At 46.5% G+C, this 17,772-nt stretch overlaps 1 protein-coding gene across 3 annotated transcripts in view; it reads left to right on the top strand.

Moving 5' to 3' along the window:
* Window positions 1–17,455, top strand: part of C2H11orf65 (chromosome 2 C11orf65 homolog) — a 98,486-nt gene extending 81,031 nt beyond the window's left edge. For 2 of the 3 annotated variants that reach the window (XM_075334647.1, XM_075334646.1), the window contains 2 exons: window positions 7,876–7,931; window positions 17,167–17,455. In XM_075334647.1, coding sequence (XP_075190762.1) covers window positions 7,876–7,931; window positions 17,167–17,267 — 157 coding nt within the window. In that variant the 3' untranslated portion in view covers window positions 17,268–17,455. The remainder of the gene's footprint in view (window positions 1–7,875; window positions 7,932–17,166) is intronic. The other variant, XM_075334648.1, reaches the window with a different exon arrangement.
* Window positions 17,456–17,772: the final 317 nt, after the last annotated feature.

Genomic DNA, 17,772 nt, shown 5'->3' with positions numbered 1-17,772 from the left:
AGAATAAAACATTATTTCTCAATGCATTGTTGTGGTTCAGCGCAAATTTTTACATATAGGTAATTCTATATTATACAGATGAATTTATTTCTGGGCATTAAAGGGTTTTTAGCCTAGTAAAATTAGCTGCAGAATCATTGCAACATTGGGTCTAGCGCTGACCCTTATTCTATTGTTATTTATTATATTAGTGAGATCATTCAAATCTCTATGAAACTTTTTGGTTTTGACCTCACGTATAGACTTGTCCCATTTTTGAAATTCACTATCCAGGTCAGAATTGAGCTTACTCAATTGTTCCTTGGACAGTTTTTCTTTAATTTTGCTCTCCAGACTTCCTATAGTTCACTTAGGGGTACTTTGCACGTTGCGAGATCGCTACTGCGATCTCGGCGGGGTCAAATCGAAAGTGACGCACATCCGGCGCTGGTAACGACGTCGCAACGTGTAAAGCCTAGAAGCACCGCAAAAGCGTCGTAAATCGGTGATCTGTGTAGTGTCAGTCATTTCCATAATTGCGCTGCAGCGACAGGTACGATGTTGTTCCTCGTTCCTGCGGCAGCACACATCGCTGTGTATGAAGCCACAGGAGCGAGGAACATCTCCTTACCTGCGTCCCGCCTGCAATGAGGAAGGAAGGTGGGCGGGATGTTTACGTCCCGCTCATCTCCGCCCCTCCGCTTCTATTGGCCTCCTGTCATGTGACGTCGCTGTGTCGCCGCACAACCCGCCCCCTTAGGAAGGAGGCGGGTCGCCGGCCAGAGCGACGTCGCAGGGCAGGTGAGTGCATGTAAAGCTGCCGTAGCGATAATGTTTGCTATGGCAGCTATCACAAGATATCGCATCTGCGACGGGGGCAGGGATAATCGCGCTCGGCATCGCTGCAATCGCCTAGCGATGTCGCAGTGTGCAAAGTACCCCTTAAAGGGAACCTGTCAGGTGCAATATTCACCCAGGACCACGAGCAGTGGTTAGCATTTCTTTTTTGAAACATTCTTGCTTTGCAGCATTTTTTTACACCTAACTAAAGCCTTTGCACATTACTGTATATATCAGTAACATATCTCAATGAAAGCATCGGAGTTGTGTTGCTCCAAAGCTGTAGTCAGGTGTAGTTCGTCACTCAGATAAATTTTCAGAAACTGAAAGACTCTCTTAGGGTATGTGCGCACGTTGCTTTTTACCTGCTTTTTACCTGCTTTTTTGCTGCTTTTTCTTCTGCGCTGTTTAATGCCAAAATGGATGTGTTCTTCTATTCAAGCAAAGTCTATGGGAATTTGGGTTTCTTGTTCACACTATGTTGTTCAAAATGCTGCCTTTTTGTGGCAGAACTTTGGTCAAAAACTCAGCTTTGCAGTGCAAAACCCAAATGGCAAAAACAATTGACATGTTGCTTCTTTGAAAAGCTGAGTTTTTGACCAAAGTTCTGCCTCAAAAAGGCAGCATTTTGAACAACATAGTGTGAACAAGAAACCCAAATTCCCATAGACTTTGCTTGAATAGAAGAACACATCCATTTTGGCATTAAACAGCGCAGAAGAAAAAGCAGCAAAAAAGCAGCAAAAAAGCAGGTAAAAAGCAACGTGCGCACATACCCTTAGGGCATAACCACATGGTCCAGTGCTGCAATCAGCCATTACCGTGCCAACTTACATAGGACAATGGTCATATGGCTTACTGTAAAATCGCACATATGTTGACCAACGCAGATGGGCAGGTTCAAGGATATAGGCAACAACAGACTGTGCAAATGTAAAGTATCTGATAAAAGCAGGTTCAAAATCAGTTCCATCTGATTAATTTAAAAAAGACGTCTTAAGCGGGCTTTACACGAGACGATAGATTGTGCGATGTGTCGTTGGGGTCACGGTTTTCGTGATGCACATCCGGCATACCACACAACGTCGTCTCGTGTGACACCTCCTAGCAACACAGTATCGCTCACAAATCGTAAATCGTGTACTCGTCGCTAGGTTTCATAAAATTGTTTAATTAAAATGGCGGCGGTTGTTCATTGTTTCCGTGGGATCACACGTTGCTCCGTGTGACATCACGGGAACGATGAACAGCAGCTTTACCTGCGTCCCGTGGCATCCGATGGCTTAATGGAAGGAAAGAGGTGGGCGGGATGTTTACATCTCGCTCATCTCCGCCCCCCCGCTTCTATTGGCCGGCTGCCGTGTGACGTCGCTGTGACGCCGAACGTCCCTCCCACTCCAGGAAGTGGACGTTCGTCGCCCAATGCGAGGTCGTCCGGAAGGTAAGTACGTGTGACGGGGGTTAAACGAGTTTGTGCGCCACGGGCAACTAATTGCCCGTGACGCAAAAACGACGGGGGCGGGTACGATCGATTGTGCTATCGCACAATCTATCGTCTCGTGTAAAGCAGGCTTTAGAGATCTCATTTATATGTATAAATACATGTGTGGCCAATATACAGTAAAGGACTAGCACCTGACTTTTTCCTTCCAAAGACAATACTAAGGACCAGGGGGCATACACTGCAAGTGGAAGAAAAGCGATTCCGGCAGCTAAATAGGAAAGGGTTCTTTACAGTTAGAGCAGTCAGACCGTGGAATACCCTACCTCAAGAGGTAGTAATGGCAGATACTATAACAGCTTTTTATAAAAGGGCTGGATGATTTCCTCAGTACACAACATTGTTGGTTATTAATGGTGCATTAAGAGTGGCTATTAATGGTGCATACTCAGTTTTGGCCAGGGTTACTAGTGGGGTGCCACAGGGGTCTGTATTGGGCCCCTCTACTTTTTAATATATTTATTGATCTGGTGAATGGCTTACAGAGTAAAATATCAGTATTTGCAGATGATACAAAACTATGTAAGGTAGTTAACACAAAGGAGGACAGTTTGGAACTACAGATGGATTTGATTAAATTGGAGAATTGGGCTGAAAAATGGCAAATAAGGTTTAACACAGATAAGTGTAAGGTTATGCACATGGGAAGGAGAAACAGATGCTACGATTACTTACTAAATGGAAAACTGCAGGGGAAATCAGACATGGAAAAAGACTTAAGGCTGCTTTACACGCAACGACATTGCTAGCAATGTCGCTCGTGAAAGCATCCGCCCCCGTCGTTTGTGCATCACGGGCAAATGACTGCCCATGGCGCACAATATCGCCAGGCCCGTCACACGGACTTACCTATTTACTCTAGAAAAGAGAAGACTTAGGGGAGACCTAATAAATTTGTACAAGTATATCAGAGGGCAATACAGAGATCTCTCCCATGATCTGGTTGTACCAAAGACTATGACAAGAACAAGGGGGCGTTCTCTTCATTTGGAGGAAAGAAAATTTCTGCACCAGCATAGAAGAGGGTTCTTCACGGTAAGAGCAGTGAGGCTCTGGAACTCTCTTAATGAGGAAGTGGTGATGGCCAACTCACTGAATGAATTTAAGAGAGGAATGGATGATTTTCTTGATAGCAACAGTATAGAAGGTAATGAATAACAATATTACAGGTAGATAGTTGACCCAGCTTAGGAGTCGGGAAATATTTTTTTTCCCTATGAAGAAAACTGGCTTCTACTCTGTGGGTTTTTGCCTTCCACAGGTTCAACAATAGAGAATAGCGGCACTAAAAATAGGCTAGATGAACATAAGGTCTTCCTTCAGCCTTAGTGACAAAGTGTATAATTGGTGGAGGAAGGTTGAATTAAATGGACCGGGGTCTTTTTTCAACCTAAGTAAATATGTACGGTAACTATGTAAAGGGAATCTGTCACCAGATGTTACTTTTCACTCCAAGGACAGCACAAAGTAGAGACACAGACCCTTATTCCAGTGGTGTTTCACTTACTGGGCTTCTTGCTGTAATTTTGATAAAAAATACAGTTTTTTCTGCTGCAGCTCTGCTAGTTTTCTCATTGATGAGCTGTGTGTAACCTCACCTCTATTGCATATAGAGGAGACAGTCCACAGCCCAGCTCAGCCGACATCAGATCTCTGCGGCTGCATCTTTTAACCATTATTATACAGATCTGCAGCTTCTGCTCTATGGTATTTTATGTCTTTCTGCTAGAATTGACAGTGAAGATATTAAGGCGGTATGAGAATAAATGCAAAAAATGATAGAAAATATAATCTAGTGCGGTTCGTGCTGCTGGCAGTATCTGTGTGTTATTTGCTGCACGTCCGGAGTTTCCCAGGCTGCAGTACCCCCCTCGGGATACAGATACCACCCTGTGGACTACTGTGTATTAGCTCTCCGGTAGTGCGGCCCCCCTATTACTGTAGCACCCCCTTAATATGATGTTTGCAATTCACTTTAAGTGCCAACAATGAGATAAGAATTTAAGTCTCTGCGCCAGAAGCAGGGAAATAATCGGAGTCCTGGGACCGGGGCTGCGGCAATAAACAGAATATTCTCATAGAAAAGCTGGTTAGCAGAGGAAAAACCCATAAGGACATCTGTGTTTACTCTGCGCAGGATCCGATATTATCCAGTTTTGTGCCTGAAAGCAAATTCTGCTTCTTAGTGATATCACAGGGCTGCACTAAATCCCGCTAATGTTACAGGCTTTCATATCTCATACATTGTCCCTGTGTACAGCGGCACCTCCTTTTCATAATGGACCAGTCATTGCTAAAGTTGTCTGAAGCCTATTTCTGAGTACATAACCCCCAGTGCTCCACCGCCTATCTTTCTTGGATTTCATCCTGAAACTGTATGATGAGTATGATTTCCTTTATGCTGCATTCCTATGTCCATTTTTCACAATCCACTTACAGACCGCAAACCGATGGGGAATCTCCTGACCCGAAGTATTAGCCTCCTAAGCTTAGATACTATTAATTTGGGTCAGAAGGCTCGTGATCGGCTCCTGGCAATTACTCTGTACACTGATATGAAACACTGACATACCGTATTTTTCAGATTATAAGACGCACTTTTCCCCTCAAAAATTTGGGAGGAAAATGAGGGGTGCGTCTTAAAATCCGAATGTAGCTTACCAGGTGGTGATTGAGAGGGGTCACAGGAGTCAGAGAATCTGTGCGGTGGCCGGCGGAGCTGCTGTGTGCCTTGGCGGCCGGTGCATCTGCTGGGGTCGGCAGCGGCTGGTGTTTCTGCAGTGATCGGCGGTGGTGACCCGTCTCCCCTCTTCCTCCGTAAGAGCCTTCCACCCCCTTTAAATCCCTGTTGTAACCTCTGTGTTACGCCGTGCTCCAGACATCCCCTATTCTGTGTGTGACAATATGTCTTCTGGTTTGAACCCAATTGAATATCTAAAAAATGTCCTCAGTGTTGAGGATTGAGGATTGATTAAAATCTTACTTTTCAAAGACGGTGTAACCGAACCAATGTGCAACATGAATCAGGCACTGTCTCTGTCACTAAAGCCAGATAAGACATACATACAGTACATGTAACAGCTGGCCAGTACCAAGTGGCTTGGGTGATTAGTTTTGAAGCGGGCTCTGGCAGCATCTCCCCACCTTGTACCCCTTGAGTGACAGTTGTCTCGTTACACACATGAAATACAGAGCCAGTATCTGATTCATTCTTCATATACAGTATGGGCACCATCAATCAGTTGTCTGGTTCCCTTAAGGCCACGTGCACACACTGAGTATTTGGTGAGTCTTTTACCTCAGCATTTGTAAGGCAAAACCAGTAGTTGCAAAATCAGAGCAAAAGTATAATAGAAACACGGGCACCACTTCTGTATTTTTTACCCACTCTGGATGTTGGCTAACAAATACTGAGATAAAAAATTCACCAAACTGTCACATGGTCCATAACTCGCCGTGTGTCCTGGCGGTATCAATGCTGTTCACACGACAGACTCTAAAGGGTGCTTTACACGCTGCGACATCGCTAGCGGTTGCTAGCGATGTTGAGCGCGATAGCACCCGCCCCCATCGTATGTGCGACATTTGGTGATCGCTGCCATAGCGAACATTATCGCTACGGCAGCGTCACACGCACATACCTGGTCAGCGGCGTTGCCGTGCCCGCTGAAAAATCCCTCCTTCAAGAGAGAGGGGCGTTCGGCGTCATAGCGACGTCACTGCGGCGTCACTAAGCGGCCGGCCAATAGAAGCGGAGGGGCGGAGATGAGTGGGACATAACATCCCGCCCGTTCTACCAATCCTGTCCTGGCCCTCCCCTGGGGTGATATAGAAGGGTATTAAATCAGGGCTGTACAGGGGTAGGGGAAGGAAGGAGGTTCAGACATCATCACCATCAGATGATTCTCTGGTATCGGGGACAGCTAGTGTCCCCCCTAGCCTGGGGGCCAGTTTAGGAGCCCCGGTCATCCCACCACACCCCATAACACAAATACTCAACGTGTGTGTGCCGCCCCCACGCCTGTAGCAGCCGGGCTGCTCGGATCCGGACCCGCTGTGTGGCTCAAGGGATCCTCCGGACCTGGGGGTCACGCGGACATGCCAAATGAAAAGGGGGACGTAGTTGTACGGCCTTGGCCGTATTCAGTTCGTGACGCCACCCACAATGTGTGGTGAAGTGAAACACCACCGCTGCTGTTGTGGGACACCCGGGGGAGATGTAGTGGCAGCTGGATGTTAACCCCTCCGTGGGTACGGATGGTTGCCCCGAGACCCAATGTCTCTGTGCAGGGTATGGCGATGGCAGGGGCTTGCGCGCCCGGATGTACCAGGGGATGTTTGGTTACTCACAATTAAATGAATCACACGAGTCTTTTGGTAAACCAAGGTGCTGGTGGCCGGCCGCCGCGGCCGGTTGTACTCTGGTCCCCCACCCAGGCTGGTGGTCGCCGTCTTTTCCTCTGCACTAGTTCTGTTGTTTGTTTAGACTTCCCAGTATGGAACACGGGAGTCCGCTCCCGGATTTTTGAGTACCTGAGGAGCCGTGCACGCTGACGCTGACCAGTGGGATCTATGGGCCCTGGCGGTTGCCCTATCCCTCTCTGTGGGTGGTTGTTTGCTTTTAGGACTTTGGTTGGGAAAGGACCTATAATCCTGCCCTCAATCGGTTGATTAGTTAGGCCGTTGGTTCCGGTCCTGACTTCAGGATCCGAGTACCCCCTCTGTGCACGGTTTCCGGGTCGGGTATCTGGTGTCGGTACCGGCGGGCTCCAACCCTGTGCCGGTCCACCTCGAATCTCCGGCTGCCATCTTCCCGTCGCCTGCCGACGGAGACCACCGTCTGCCACCTAGCCAAGGTACCAGAGCTCCAACCCTGGCACCGTTCAACTTGAGCTTCTCCTCTGCTGGAGCTACACCTAGCCCCAGCCTCCACTCCTCTCAACTTGAACCTTACACTTCAACTCTAGACTTGAACTTGACTGTTTGTTTTCTCGCCCCGGGCTGTCTAGATCCCTAGGTGGGCGTTTCCTAACCGCCTGGTCCTGCCCACTGGTGTGGCTATCTTGCCCTGAGGGGGGGTGACTAGGGTTTCAGGTCGGCTGTATGTAACCCTGTGAGGGATGGTGTTATGCGGGGGCCTAATGTGTGACTACCTGGTTTTGCCAGGGCATCACATGTGCACATGGACTAAAAAGGGTGTGGGGTGCAGTTTCACAGAGGTGGGGCATATTTTTTTGGGCATTGCTTAAAATAACATGTGCCAGATTTTAAATGCAGACCAGGAGCCACTGATAAATCTGACACTTTCCAAGACTGTCTTTTTTAACATAGGACAGGATTAGTAAATCTGCCCCGTTGTGTTTAAAGAAAGCCTTGAAGAATTGGGCTGTTTAACCTTGCATCATACCTAGAGGTGAGATGAAACAGCTGAGGACAATCCCTGGGCGTTTTTGACACCACCATTCATCTAGCAGAGCGATGAACATTCTTGTCCTGATCTCCGTCCGAGAACAGGAATTTTATCATAAGTGTAATTTTGTCAATTTCCCCTGCAGGTATATAAGCAGCTGGAAGGCAGTAGGAACGAGTAAATCATCCTGCGCATTCACAGGTAAGGGATTCATCTCTGAATCTACTGATGGAACACGGAAGATCACCTTATACAGCAAGATGTGTGGTCTTTATGACGCAAAAAAAGATATAGATGAATACCCACACTATATGGAAAAAGTATTTGGACCCACATCTTAATCACTGAATTCAGGTTATTCATTCAGCCATTGCCACAGGTGTTTAAAATTCATCCCCTTGCCATAGTGTCTGCCTCTACCAACGGGTGACAGAACGGCTGGTGGTAGAGTGCTCACTGATACCAGTGCGGTCCTAAAATAGGAGCCTCTGGTGTAACAAGTCAGTTCATGACATTTCTTCCCACCTAAATGTTCAACTATCACTTGTGAGTGATGATTAAAAAGTGTAAGGAACTGCAGCAACTCAGCAACGGAGTGGAGACCACGTAACGTTACAGAGCAGATGGCCAAGTGCTGAGGAGCAGAGGGCAGAAGAGTCACCACCACTCTTGTGTCTCCATAACTGCAGAGTCCAATCTCCTCTGGTATTAACATGATCACAAAACTGGGCCCCACCAGAAGCTTCTTGACATGGGTTTCCATGGCTGAGCAGTTGCATGTAAACTTTACATCGCAAAGTACAATGCCAAGTGTCAGATGGAGGGGAGTAAAGCCACCACCACTGGACTCTGGAGCAGTGGAAACAGGTTCTGTGCAGTGACAGACCAGATTCAGGCTTAACAAAGAATGCAGGCAGCATTCGAAACGCGTAGCCGCACATGGGCTCCCTATTTTGTCCCTTGTAATTATAATTTTTACGTCCTTTAAAATAAAGCTTGCACAAGATTTTATATTATTCCAGAAGCTGGATTGTTTTTTCTTTCATTGGATCCCTGCACTGCCAGAGTGTTTTCCTTGCATGCTGGACCTTACCACAGCTGAGCTGGATCATCTTTTTTTCCTTCTGAGTGACAGATCACACCTCTCTATCTGTTGTCTGATGGACGAGTCTAGGTTTAGAGTATGCCAGGAGAACGTTGCCTGCCTGAGTGCATTGTGCAAACTGTAAGAGAAGGGTAATGTTGTAGGGTTATTTTCCAGGGGTCGCTGAATCCCCTTAATTCCAGAGAAGTGAAATATTCATGCTTCAGCATACCTAGACATTTCGGACAATTATGTTCCGTATCCGTATATACATATATTCCGTATCCGCATCCGTATGTTCCGGATTATAAGATGCACTTTTTTACCCCAAAAACTTTGAGTAAAATGGGGCTGCGTCTTACAATCCAGATATGGCTTACCAGGGCAGTAGTGGTAGAGCAGGAGCATAGTAAGCAGGGTCAGCAAAACTGAGGGCTCAGAGAAGCAGTGAAGTGGCTCAGGAGGGTCACATGAAGAACATGACAGCCTTCAAAGAGCCTGAACCTCAACCCCTTTCAACACCTTTCCTGTGAACTAGGATGGAGATAGTGAGCCTGACCCTCTCCTCCAACATCAATGTCTAACGTCACAAATGTTCTTCTGGATGATGAATGGGCAAATGTTCCAACAGACACCTCCAAGATCTTGTAGAAATCCTTCCTAGAAGAGTGAAGCTGTTATAGCTGAAAATAAGGGATGGGCTCCATATTAATGCCTTTGGATTTAGAATGAGAGGTCATAAAATCTCCTGTGAGTGTGAAGTGTTGTTGTTCCAATACTTTTGCCCTTATAGTGTACATGTTCCTGTTTAAAGAGTGTCATGGTCTACATCTACTCCGGCCAAAGTTTCCATAAATATCTCCATAATCCCCCTCATAGTTCTGTGGCGCCCTGGACAAGCCAGGGGCCACAGGTAACAACACACACACACACACACACCCACCCCCAGCAGTTCACAGCGGGCACCCCCAGGGAGACCTGATTTCCTCCCTCGGGCTCAGACAGACACACCAGGTGGGCGGAGTCAGGCAGATGGAGACGCCCACCCAGGAGTCTAGCTGGTCTGAGGCAGGAAACAACGCAGTGAAGTCCAGGCAGAGGAAGAGAGAGGAGGTCTGCAGAGAGGCAGACGCAGACTGGGGCCTAGGTTGGAGCCTAGGGCCCTCGTGTAGAGAGTCAGGCAGACGGTAGTGGCCGTCTGCGGGAGCCAGGAAGACAGTCTTGGTGGAACCGTAGGTAGCCGGGGCTGGGCGGTGGCCCACTGGTACCGAACCGGGGAGCCAGCTGGAAACCGGAGCGCAGGAGGAGCGTACACGAAGGTGAAGGAAAGGACTTACACTACCAACCTGGGGTCAGGGGAAAAACACCGCAGCCGTCTGTGGGACCCGTCCATCCAGCCGTTTGTTTTACCGGAGACTTTGCATTATTCATAGGCTGAGTGAGTACCACCGTGCCGTGCGGCACAGCGCTGCCCCCGCGACCCTGCACCTCACCAGGCCCCGTAACCCGCCTGCCATCCCTAAAACCCTCACCGGGCCCCGGGACAACCAATCCCCCTACCCACGGAGGGGAGAAAACAACATCCAAGCTGCTCCCTGTCATCGCTCCCGGGATCCCCGTCCAGAGCAGCGGTGGTGTCACAACTTCACCACAACCGTGGGTGGCATCACGGACAATATCCCCCAAACCACACACCAAACCCCCTTTCACTCACGGGCAAGGAACGCCGCTCGAGTCCCCGGGATCCGGCCCACCACTCGAGCCACCACCGAGCAGCAGCAGCAGAAGTAGCCGGACCCGAGCAGTGGGCGAGCGCAGCGTCCCCTCCTCCGCCCGCGACAGTTCCACATGTGGACGTACTTACAAAATGTTTTATCAATCCTAGCCTTAACAGTGTAGATGATGGATGAGAAGACGGCTTACATAAATGTGGTCACTGACCATGAAGACTAGTCTAAAGAAAGTCCATGAATATTTCCACCAGCTGCCATTAAATAACTGCAATTTTGAAGATTCTTTCTTCATTCTGAGACCTCGCTCTGTCCCCTGGGATGATGATCTTTGATAAATCTGCAGTTTTGTAGCGCGCAGGATATTTTGATACATAGCTCTTAGGCGGGCTTTGCACGTTGCGACATCGCAAGCCGATGCTGCGATGTCGCACGCGATAGTTCCCGCCCCCGTCGCAGGTACGATATCGTGTGATAGCTGGCGTAGCGAAAATTATCGCTACGCCAGCTTCACATGCACTCACCTGGCCTGGGACCGTCGCTCTGGCCGGCGACCCGCCTCCTTCCTAAGGGGGCGGGTCGTGCGGCGTCATAGCGACGTCACACGGCAGGCGGCCAATAGCGGCAGAGGGGCGGAGATGAGCAGGATGTAAACATCCTGCCCAGCTCCTTCCTTCCGCATATCCTACGGAAGCCGCAGTGACGCCGGTAGGAGATGTTCCTCGCTCCTGCGGCTTCATACACAGCGATGTGTGCTGCCGCAGGAACGAGGAACAACATCGGACCGTCGCGTCAGCGTAATTATGGATTACGCCGACGCTGCACCGATGATACGATTACGACGCTTTTGCGCTCGTTAATCGTATCATCTAGGCTTTACACACTGCGATGTCGCATGCGATACCGGATATGCGTCACTTTCAATTTGACCCCACCGACATCGCACCTGCGATGTCGTAGTGTGCAAAGCCGCCCTTAGTCTGCAGTCAAGCCGTTCCCTACAGTGGATGAGATTGGTAACTGGAGTTTGATGATCTCCGGCTCTCCAGGGAAAAGGCATGATTTTTATCTCATTTATAACTGTACAGCAATCTGCCAGACTTCTCACCACACAAGTTTTATAACTACACAACTGGAGCACTGACAAAAAAACCTGTAACACTGCCCCTGAACACATAAAAGACTTTGCAGGACTTTAGGAGCTCACCAGTAATACAGTTCTTCAATTTGTTCTTCGCCATGCTCCCTTCCAGCCATACTTTTATATAATTCATTTATTTTAACTTAGGAGGGAAAAAGAGAAGAGATAGTGATTGAAATATTTGTTTTGTATTTTTAAAATGTTGCTTTATACACTATTTTTTGCAATCATTTGATGACTTGTTTGTTATAATGCAATACTACAATATTGCGGTATGTAGTATAATAACGGCCTTCTAGGAAGCCCCTCATCCCACAGCTTGTATGGCAGCCCATCGGCACCGTTTTAGGAAGATTAGGGGTGAGGAGGCAATGGACGCCTGAGCCAAATTGCTCCCTTAAATGTTGCTGTTTGAGATTGAGAGCAGCATTTAGGAGGTTAAAATATAAAATATCTGGGCTTCGTCATAGCAAAACCCAAGAATGGAGTGGGTGACAAACACTTTGGTGCCTTAAAGGGAACCTGTCAGGTGCAATATACACCCAGAACCACGAGCAGTTCTGGGTGCATATTTCTAGTCCCTGCCTAACTGTCCCTGTATACACTAGCATAGATAAAAGAGATCTTTAGAAAACGTATTTATAAAGATCCCATATGAAATGCCAATGAGGCCGGGGACTAGTCGCAAGGGCGTTAGTTCCCTTGGCTAATCGGCCCCCTTAGCATGTAAGCATGCTCCTGTGGGTTTGTTAACATGTGTCAGAGGATGGTCGCTCTCACTTCTCTGCTGCCATCGCATCCGACTCCTGAATTTCGGCTCAGTGTGCATGATCCCTGACTTTCAGTCATGCATACTATAAAGCCGGGTGTACACGTCCTGGCTTCAAACTTGTGTAGTACGCATGACCGCAAGTGCGGGGATCATGTGCACTGAGCCAAAGTCCAGCGTCGAATGCGATAGCAGGAGAGAGGGGAGTGAGATCATCCTCTGACGCTGCGCATTCATTAGCATGTTAGCACGCCTACAGGGGTGTGCTTACATAGAATCATAGAATATTAGAGTTGGAATGGACCTCCTGGGTCATCTAGTCCAACCCCCTGCCCAAAGCAGGATTCACTAAATCATCCCAGACAGATGTCCGTCCAACCTCTTTTTAAAGACTTCCATTGAAGGAGACCTCACCACCTCTCATGGCAGCCTGTTCCACTCGTTGATCACCCTCACTGTCAAAACGTTTTTTTCTAATATCTAATCTGTGTCTCCTCCCCATCAGTTTCATCCCATTGCTTCTAGTCTTTCCTTCTGAAAATAATAATAAAACTGATCCCTCTACAGTGTGACAGCCTTTAAGATATTTGTAGACCGCTATTAAGTCTCCTCTCAGTCTTCTCTTTTTCAAGCTAAACAATCCTATATCCTGTAACCGTTCCTCATAGGACATGGTTTGCAGTCCAGTCACCATTCTAGTCACTCTTCTCTGAACTTGCTCCAGTTTGTTGATGTCTTTTTTAAAATGTGGTGCCCAGAACTAAGAGGGTTAACTAGCCAAGGAAACATGTTAAGGGGGGTTGACTAGCCAAGGAAAAAAACGCCCAGGGGACTAGTTGCTGTCCTCATTAACATTCCATATGAGATCTTTAGACATACTTTTTCTAAAGATCTCTTTATCTATGCTAGTGTATACAGGGGCAGTTAGGCAGGGATTAGCAATATGCACCCAGAACTGCTCGTGGTTCTGGGTGCATATTGCACCTGACAGGTTCCCTTTAAGTATTCTACTATTTATGATGAATCTCTTCCCGGCTGCTTCCTGTAGATCAGGACTGCACAATCGTTTCTGTTCAAAGGGCAATATTGTCAGGCTGAACCACTCTCAAGGACTGCAGTAAAATTAAAGAGGTATTACCATCCAAGACATTTATGGCATGTTGAAATTATACATGTTATAAATGTCTCTTAGGTGGGAGTCCTGAAAGTGAAACCTGCAATTATCGGGAGACCTGTGGTCTTCTTTTTCTTCTTTATTTGCACTCCAGAAAGGATGAAACCAGGGTCAAATGCATATTGTTCCACTACTCCCAAAAACATACTAGACACCTCTCCACCTCATCTGCTCCTTATTGGAGTGAAACACAGTGGTCCGCATTCTGTTGATGCCACTGACATAATTTTTAACAGTCCCTTTTTTGCCCAAACAAAAGAGGGACCAAGTGCAAAAGTGGCTTATGTAGAGACATTCATTGCCGTGGGGCTTAAAATATCCTTAATTTTGACTTTTAAATGTTGCTAAGTATGCCAACAAATGGTCACAGTGCACTATTTGTACTTCTCCATCCCTGCATCCACACTACTTCATACTGTTCATTTTTTGCATGGGAAATAGATGTGAGCAACTACAGACCAGCATGGATAGGGGCCACACAAAATGCTATCAAGAGCCACACGTGGTCTTTGAGACACAAGTTGTAGACCCTTGCTGTAGCATGGCTGCCTCTTTGTGCTATTGGCTGGTGAGAAACCCTGCCTGTGACCTGCGTGCTATTGCACAGGTACAGTCTGTGCCTTCTCCTGTGAGGTAGACCAGAAACCTGATCAGCATTTGGAATCATCTATATCACCATTGTGTCATGAGTGTGTCCTGCTCTGGGAAACCTCTGACGAGTCTGGGACTAGAAGGTCACAAAGCCTTATTGTTCGCAGGTCTACAACTTGTATTTGAATAAAGCTACTTGATTTTACTTATGTAGGGGTTATGGACTCTTTCCTATCTGGTTGTCCTTTGTAGCCTTAATTTCAGGTGCAGCTCTTTTGTGCTCACTCCCCGTCACTATAAAAAGTCACATGTCTTATCAGGCGATGCTGGTTATAGATTCTTATTTCTATGCTGACCAATTTGGAATCAGCCTGTGTCTGGAAGAAGCTTGGCACTCATAGCTATTCATTCATTGCAGTGGTGGTGTTTAGCTGCATTGGAGGAGCTTGGAGTGTTTTCCTTTTAGTGTCTATTCTCACGCTGTCTCTCTCCCTTACCTTGTGTTGTATTGTTGCAGTGGTGAGACTAGTGTTCTCGCCAGCCTTCTCACTAGCCACCATGAGGTCAGGGCAAGCGAGGGCTTAGGCACATGACGGTGACAGGGTAAAGGACCTGTTTAGGGACGTTAGGGAACAAATGGTACAGACTCAGGTGAGTTGCAATAGGTGTTTCTCTCCCTGCTCCCTAACGCCAGGTCCTTCCTTCTATACCATTTCTGTTGTTACCCTTGTGTTGCACTACACGCAGAGCGCTGTAAAACTCTGTCAGGACACAGATTCAGCTAGATGTAATATGGCTACACATTATTAAGGCACCAGGGACGTGTATATTACCAGAGGTGCTGCCATTCTACAGTAAAGATGGTGAAGTTAGAGGTTGCAACAGAAGAACATGGATATACAGTGACATGGATATACAGTGGGTACTACAGTGGGTACGGAAAGTATTCAGACCCCTTTACATTTTTCACTCTTTGTTTCATTGCAGTCATTTGATAAATTCAAAAAAGTTCATTTTTTTCTCATTAATGTACACTCTGCACCCCATCTTGACAGAAAAAAAACAGAATTGTAGACATTTTTGCTAATTTTTTTAACCAAGAAAAACCAAAATATCACATGGTCATAAGTATTCAGACCCTTTGCTCAGTATTGAGAAGACCCCTTTTGAGCTAGTACAGTCATGAGTCTTCTTTGGAATAATGAAATAAGTTTTTTCCACTTGGATTTGGGGATCTTCTGCCATTCTTCCTTGCAGATCCTCTCCAGTTTCGTCAGGTTGGATGGTGAACGTTGGTGGACAGCCATTTTCAGGTCTCTCCAGAGATGCTCAATTGGGTTTAGGTCAGGGCTCTGGCTGGGCCGGTCAATAATGGTCACAGAGTTGTTCCATAGCCACTCTTTTGTTATTTTAGCTGTGTGCTTAGGGTCATTGTCTTGTTGGAAGGTGAACCTTTGGCCAAATCTGAGGTCCAGAGCACTCTCGAAGAAGTTTTCTTCCAGGAGATGTCTGTACTTGGCCGCATTCATCTTTCCTTCAATTTCAACCAGTCGTCCTGTCTCTGCAGCTTAAAAACACCCCCATAGCATGATGCTGCCACCACCATGTTTCACTGTTGGGATTGTATTGGGCAGGTGATGAGGTACCTGGTTTTCTCCACACATACCGCTTAGAAATATCACCAAAAAGTTCTATCTTCGTCTCATCAGACCAGAGAAACTTATCACTCATAGACTGGGAGTCCTTCATGTGTTTTTTTGCAAACTCTATGCGGGCTTTCATATGTCTTGCACTGACGAGAGGCTTCTGTCAGGCCACTCTGCCATAAAGACCCGACTGGTGGAGGGCTGCAGTGATAGTTGACTTTGTGGAACTTTCTCCCATCTCCCTACTGCATCTCTGGAGCTCAGCCACAGTGGTTTTGGGGTTCTTCTTTACCTCTCTCACCAAGGCTCTTCTCCCATGATTGCTCAGTTTGGCTGGACAGCCAGGTCTAGGAAGAGTTCTGGTGGTCCCAAACTTCTTCTATTTAAGGATTATGGAGGCCACGGTGCTCTTAGGAACATTGAGTACTTCAGAAATTTTTTTGTATCCTTGGCCAGATCTGTGCCTTGCTACAATTCTGTCTCTGAGCTCCTTGGGCAGTTCCTTTGACCTCATGATTCTCATTTGGTGTGACATGCACTGTGCGCTGTGAGGTCTTATATAGACAGGTGTGCGCCTTTCCAAATCAAGTCCAATCAGTTTAATTAAACACATCTGGACTCCAATGAAGGCGTAGAACCATCTCAAGAAGGATCACAAGGAAATGGACAGCATGTGACTTAAATATGAGCGTCTGAGGAAAGGGTCTGAATACTTATGACCATGTGATATTTCAGTCTTTCTTCTTTAAAAAAAATTGCAAAAATTTCTACATTTCTGTTTTTTTTCTGTCAAGATGGGGTGCAGAGTGTACATTAATGAGAAAAAAAATTGACTTTTTGGAATTTACCAAATAGCTGCAATGAAACAAAGAGGGAAAAATTTAAAGCGGTCTGAACACTTTCTGTACCATTGTATAGGCCAGTTAGTATGATTTCATGTGTACTCAAATCATGGTCATGCACATAGGAAGTCATGTATTTTACTAAGCACGCTAAACTCCAGAAGCCTGAAGAACACACCAATGAAAAAGTAAAACTGCAGACCAGACATTTAAATAGAAGGTTCAAGAACAATTTTCCTAAGTTGGCCATTGCCTATTGTCAATCTCTCTACATAACAGAGATGTCTTCTACAAGATCACAATATGATGAAAAAGTAAATGTTGTAATTTGCAGTTAATCATTTTGTTCTTTCCCTTTTGACATTTCTAGGATATATTATAAGTACAATTATTGCTAGAATATAACAGGTCTGTGCTTCTCTGGGACATTTCATGGCTGTAATCCCTATTAATTTACAGGAACAGCACTTGTCCGCTCTCCGTACGACGTCTATGAGTTCTCCCAGCTGTCCCCACCAGCCTTGTTCTCGCTGACCACCAGTATGGAAGAAGTAGAATAACATTAGAGACCTGGGATCCTGAATGTGACATGGACAGATGTGTAATCCCTTCTTCTTCTTGGTTTTCAGACAGCACCTCATTTACAATAGTTATATTTATTATGAATAAGATCTACCGTCCTAAAATGTGTCTAACCAAATTATTCCTTCTTATACGTAAAGAACGGACATAAGACTTGGGACATACATGACCATTAAAGGGTATATCCACTTTAAATGATGCAGGTGTTTTGTGCTTGTAGCTCCTATATACACCTAAATGTCTCCAAGGTAACAGAATATAAACAAACCCTGAGTGTTTGTGTTAACTGGCAGGTAGCAAGTGGATGGTTAACCAGAAGGTCTGAGAGTTTGTAAAACTAAGGGTGCTTTACACGCTACAACATCACCACTAACGATATATCGTCGGTGTCACGGTGTTTGTGACGCACATCCGGCGTCGTTAGCGACTTCGCAGCATGTGACACGTACGTGCGACCTTCAACGATCCCAAAAGTGGTAAAAT

The sequence above is a fragment of the Anomaloglossus baeobatrachus genome, chromosome 2, assembly GCF_048569485.1.
Source record: "Anomaloglossus baeobatrachus isolate aAnoBae1 chromosome 2, aAnoBae1.hap1, whole genome shotgun sequence".
Classification (NCBI taxonomy): Eukaryota; Metazoa; Chordata; class Amphibia; order Anura; family Aromobatidae; genus Anomaloglossus; species Anomaloglossus baeobatrachus.
This window is presented reverse-complemented; position numbering and strand designations above follow the sequence as displayed.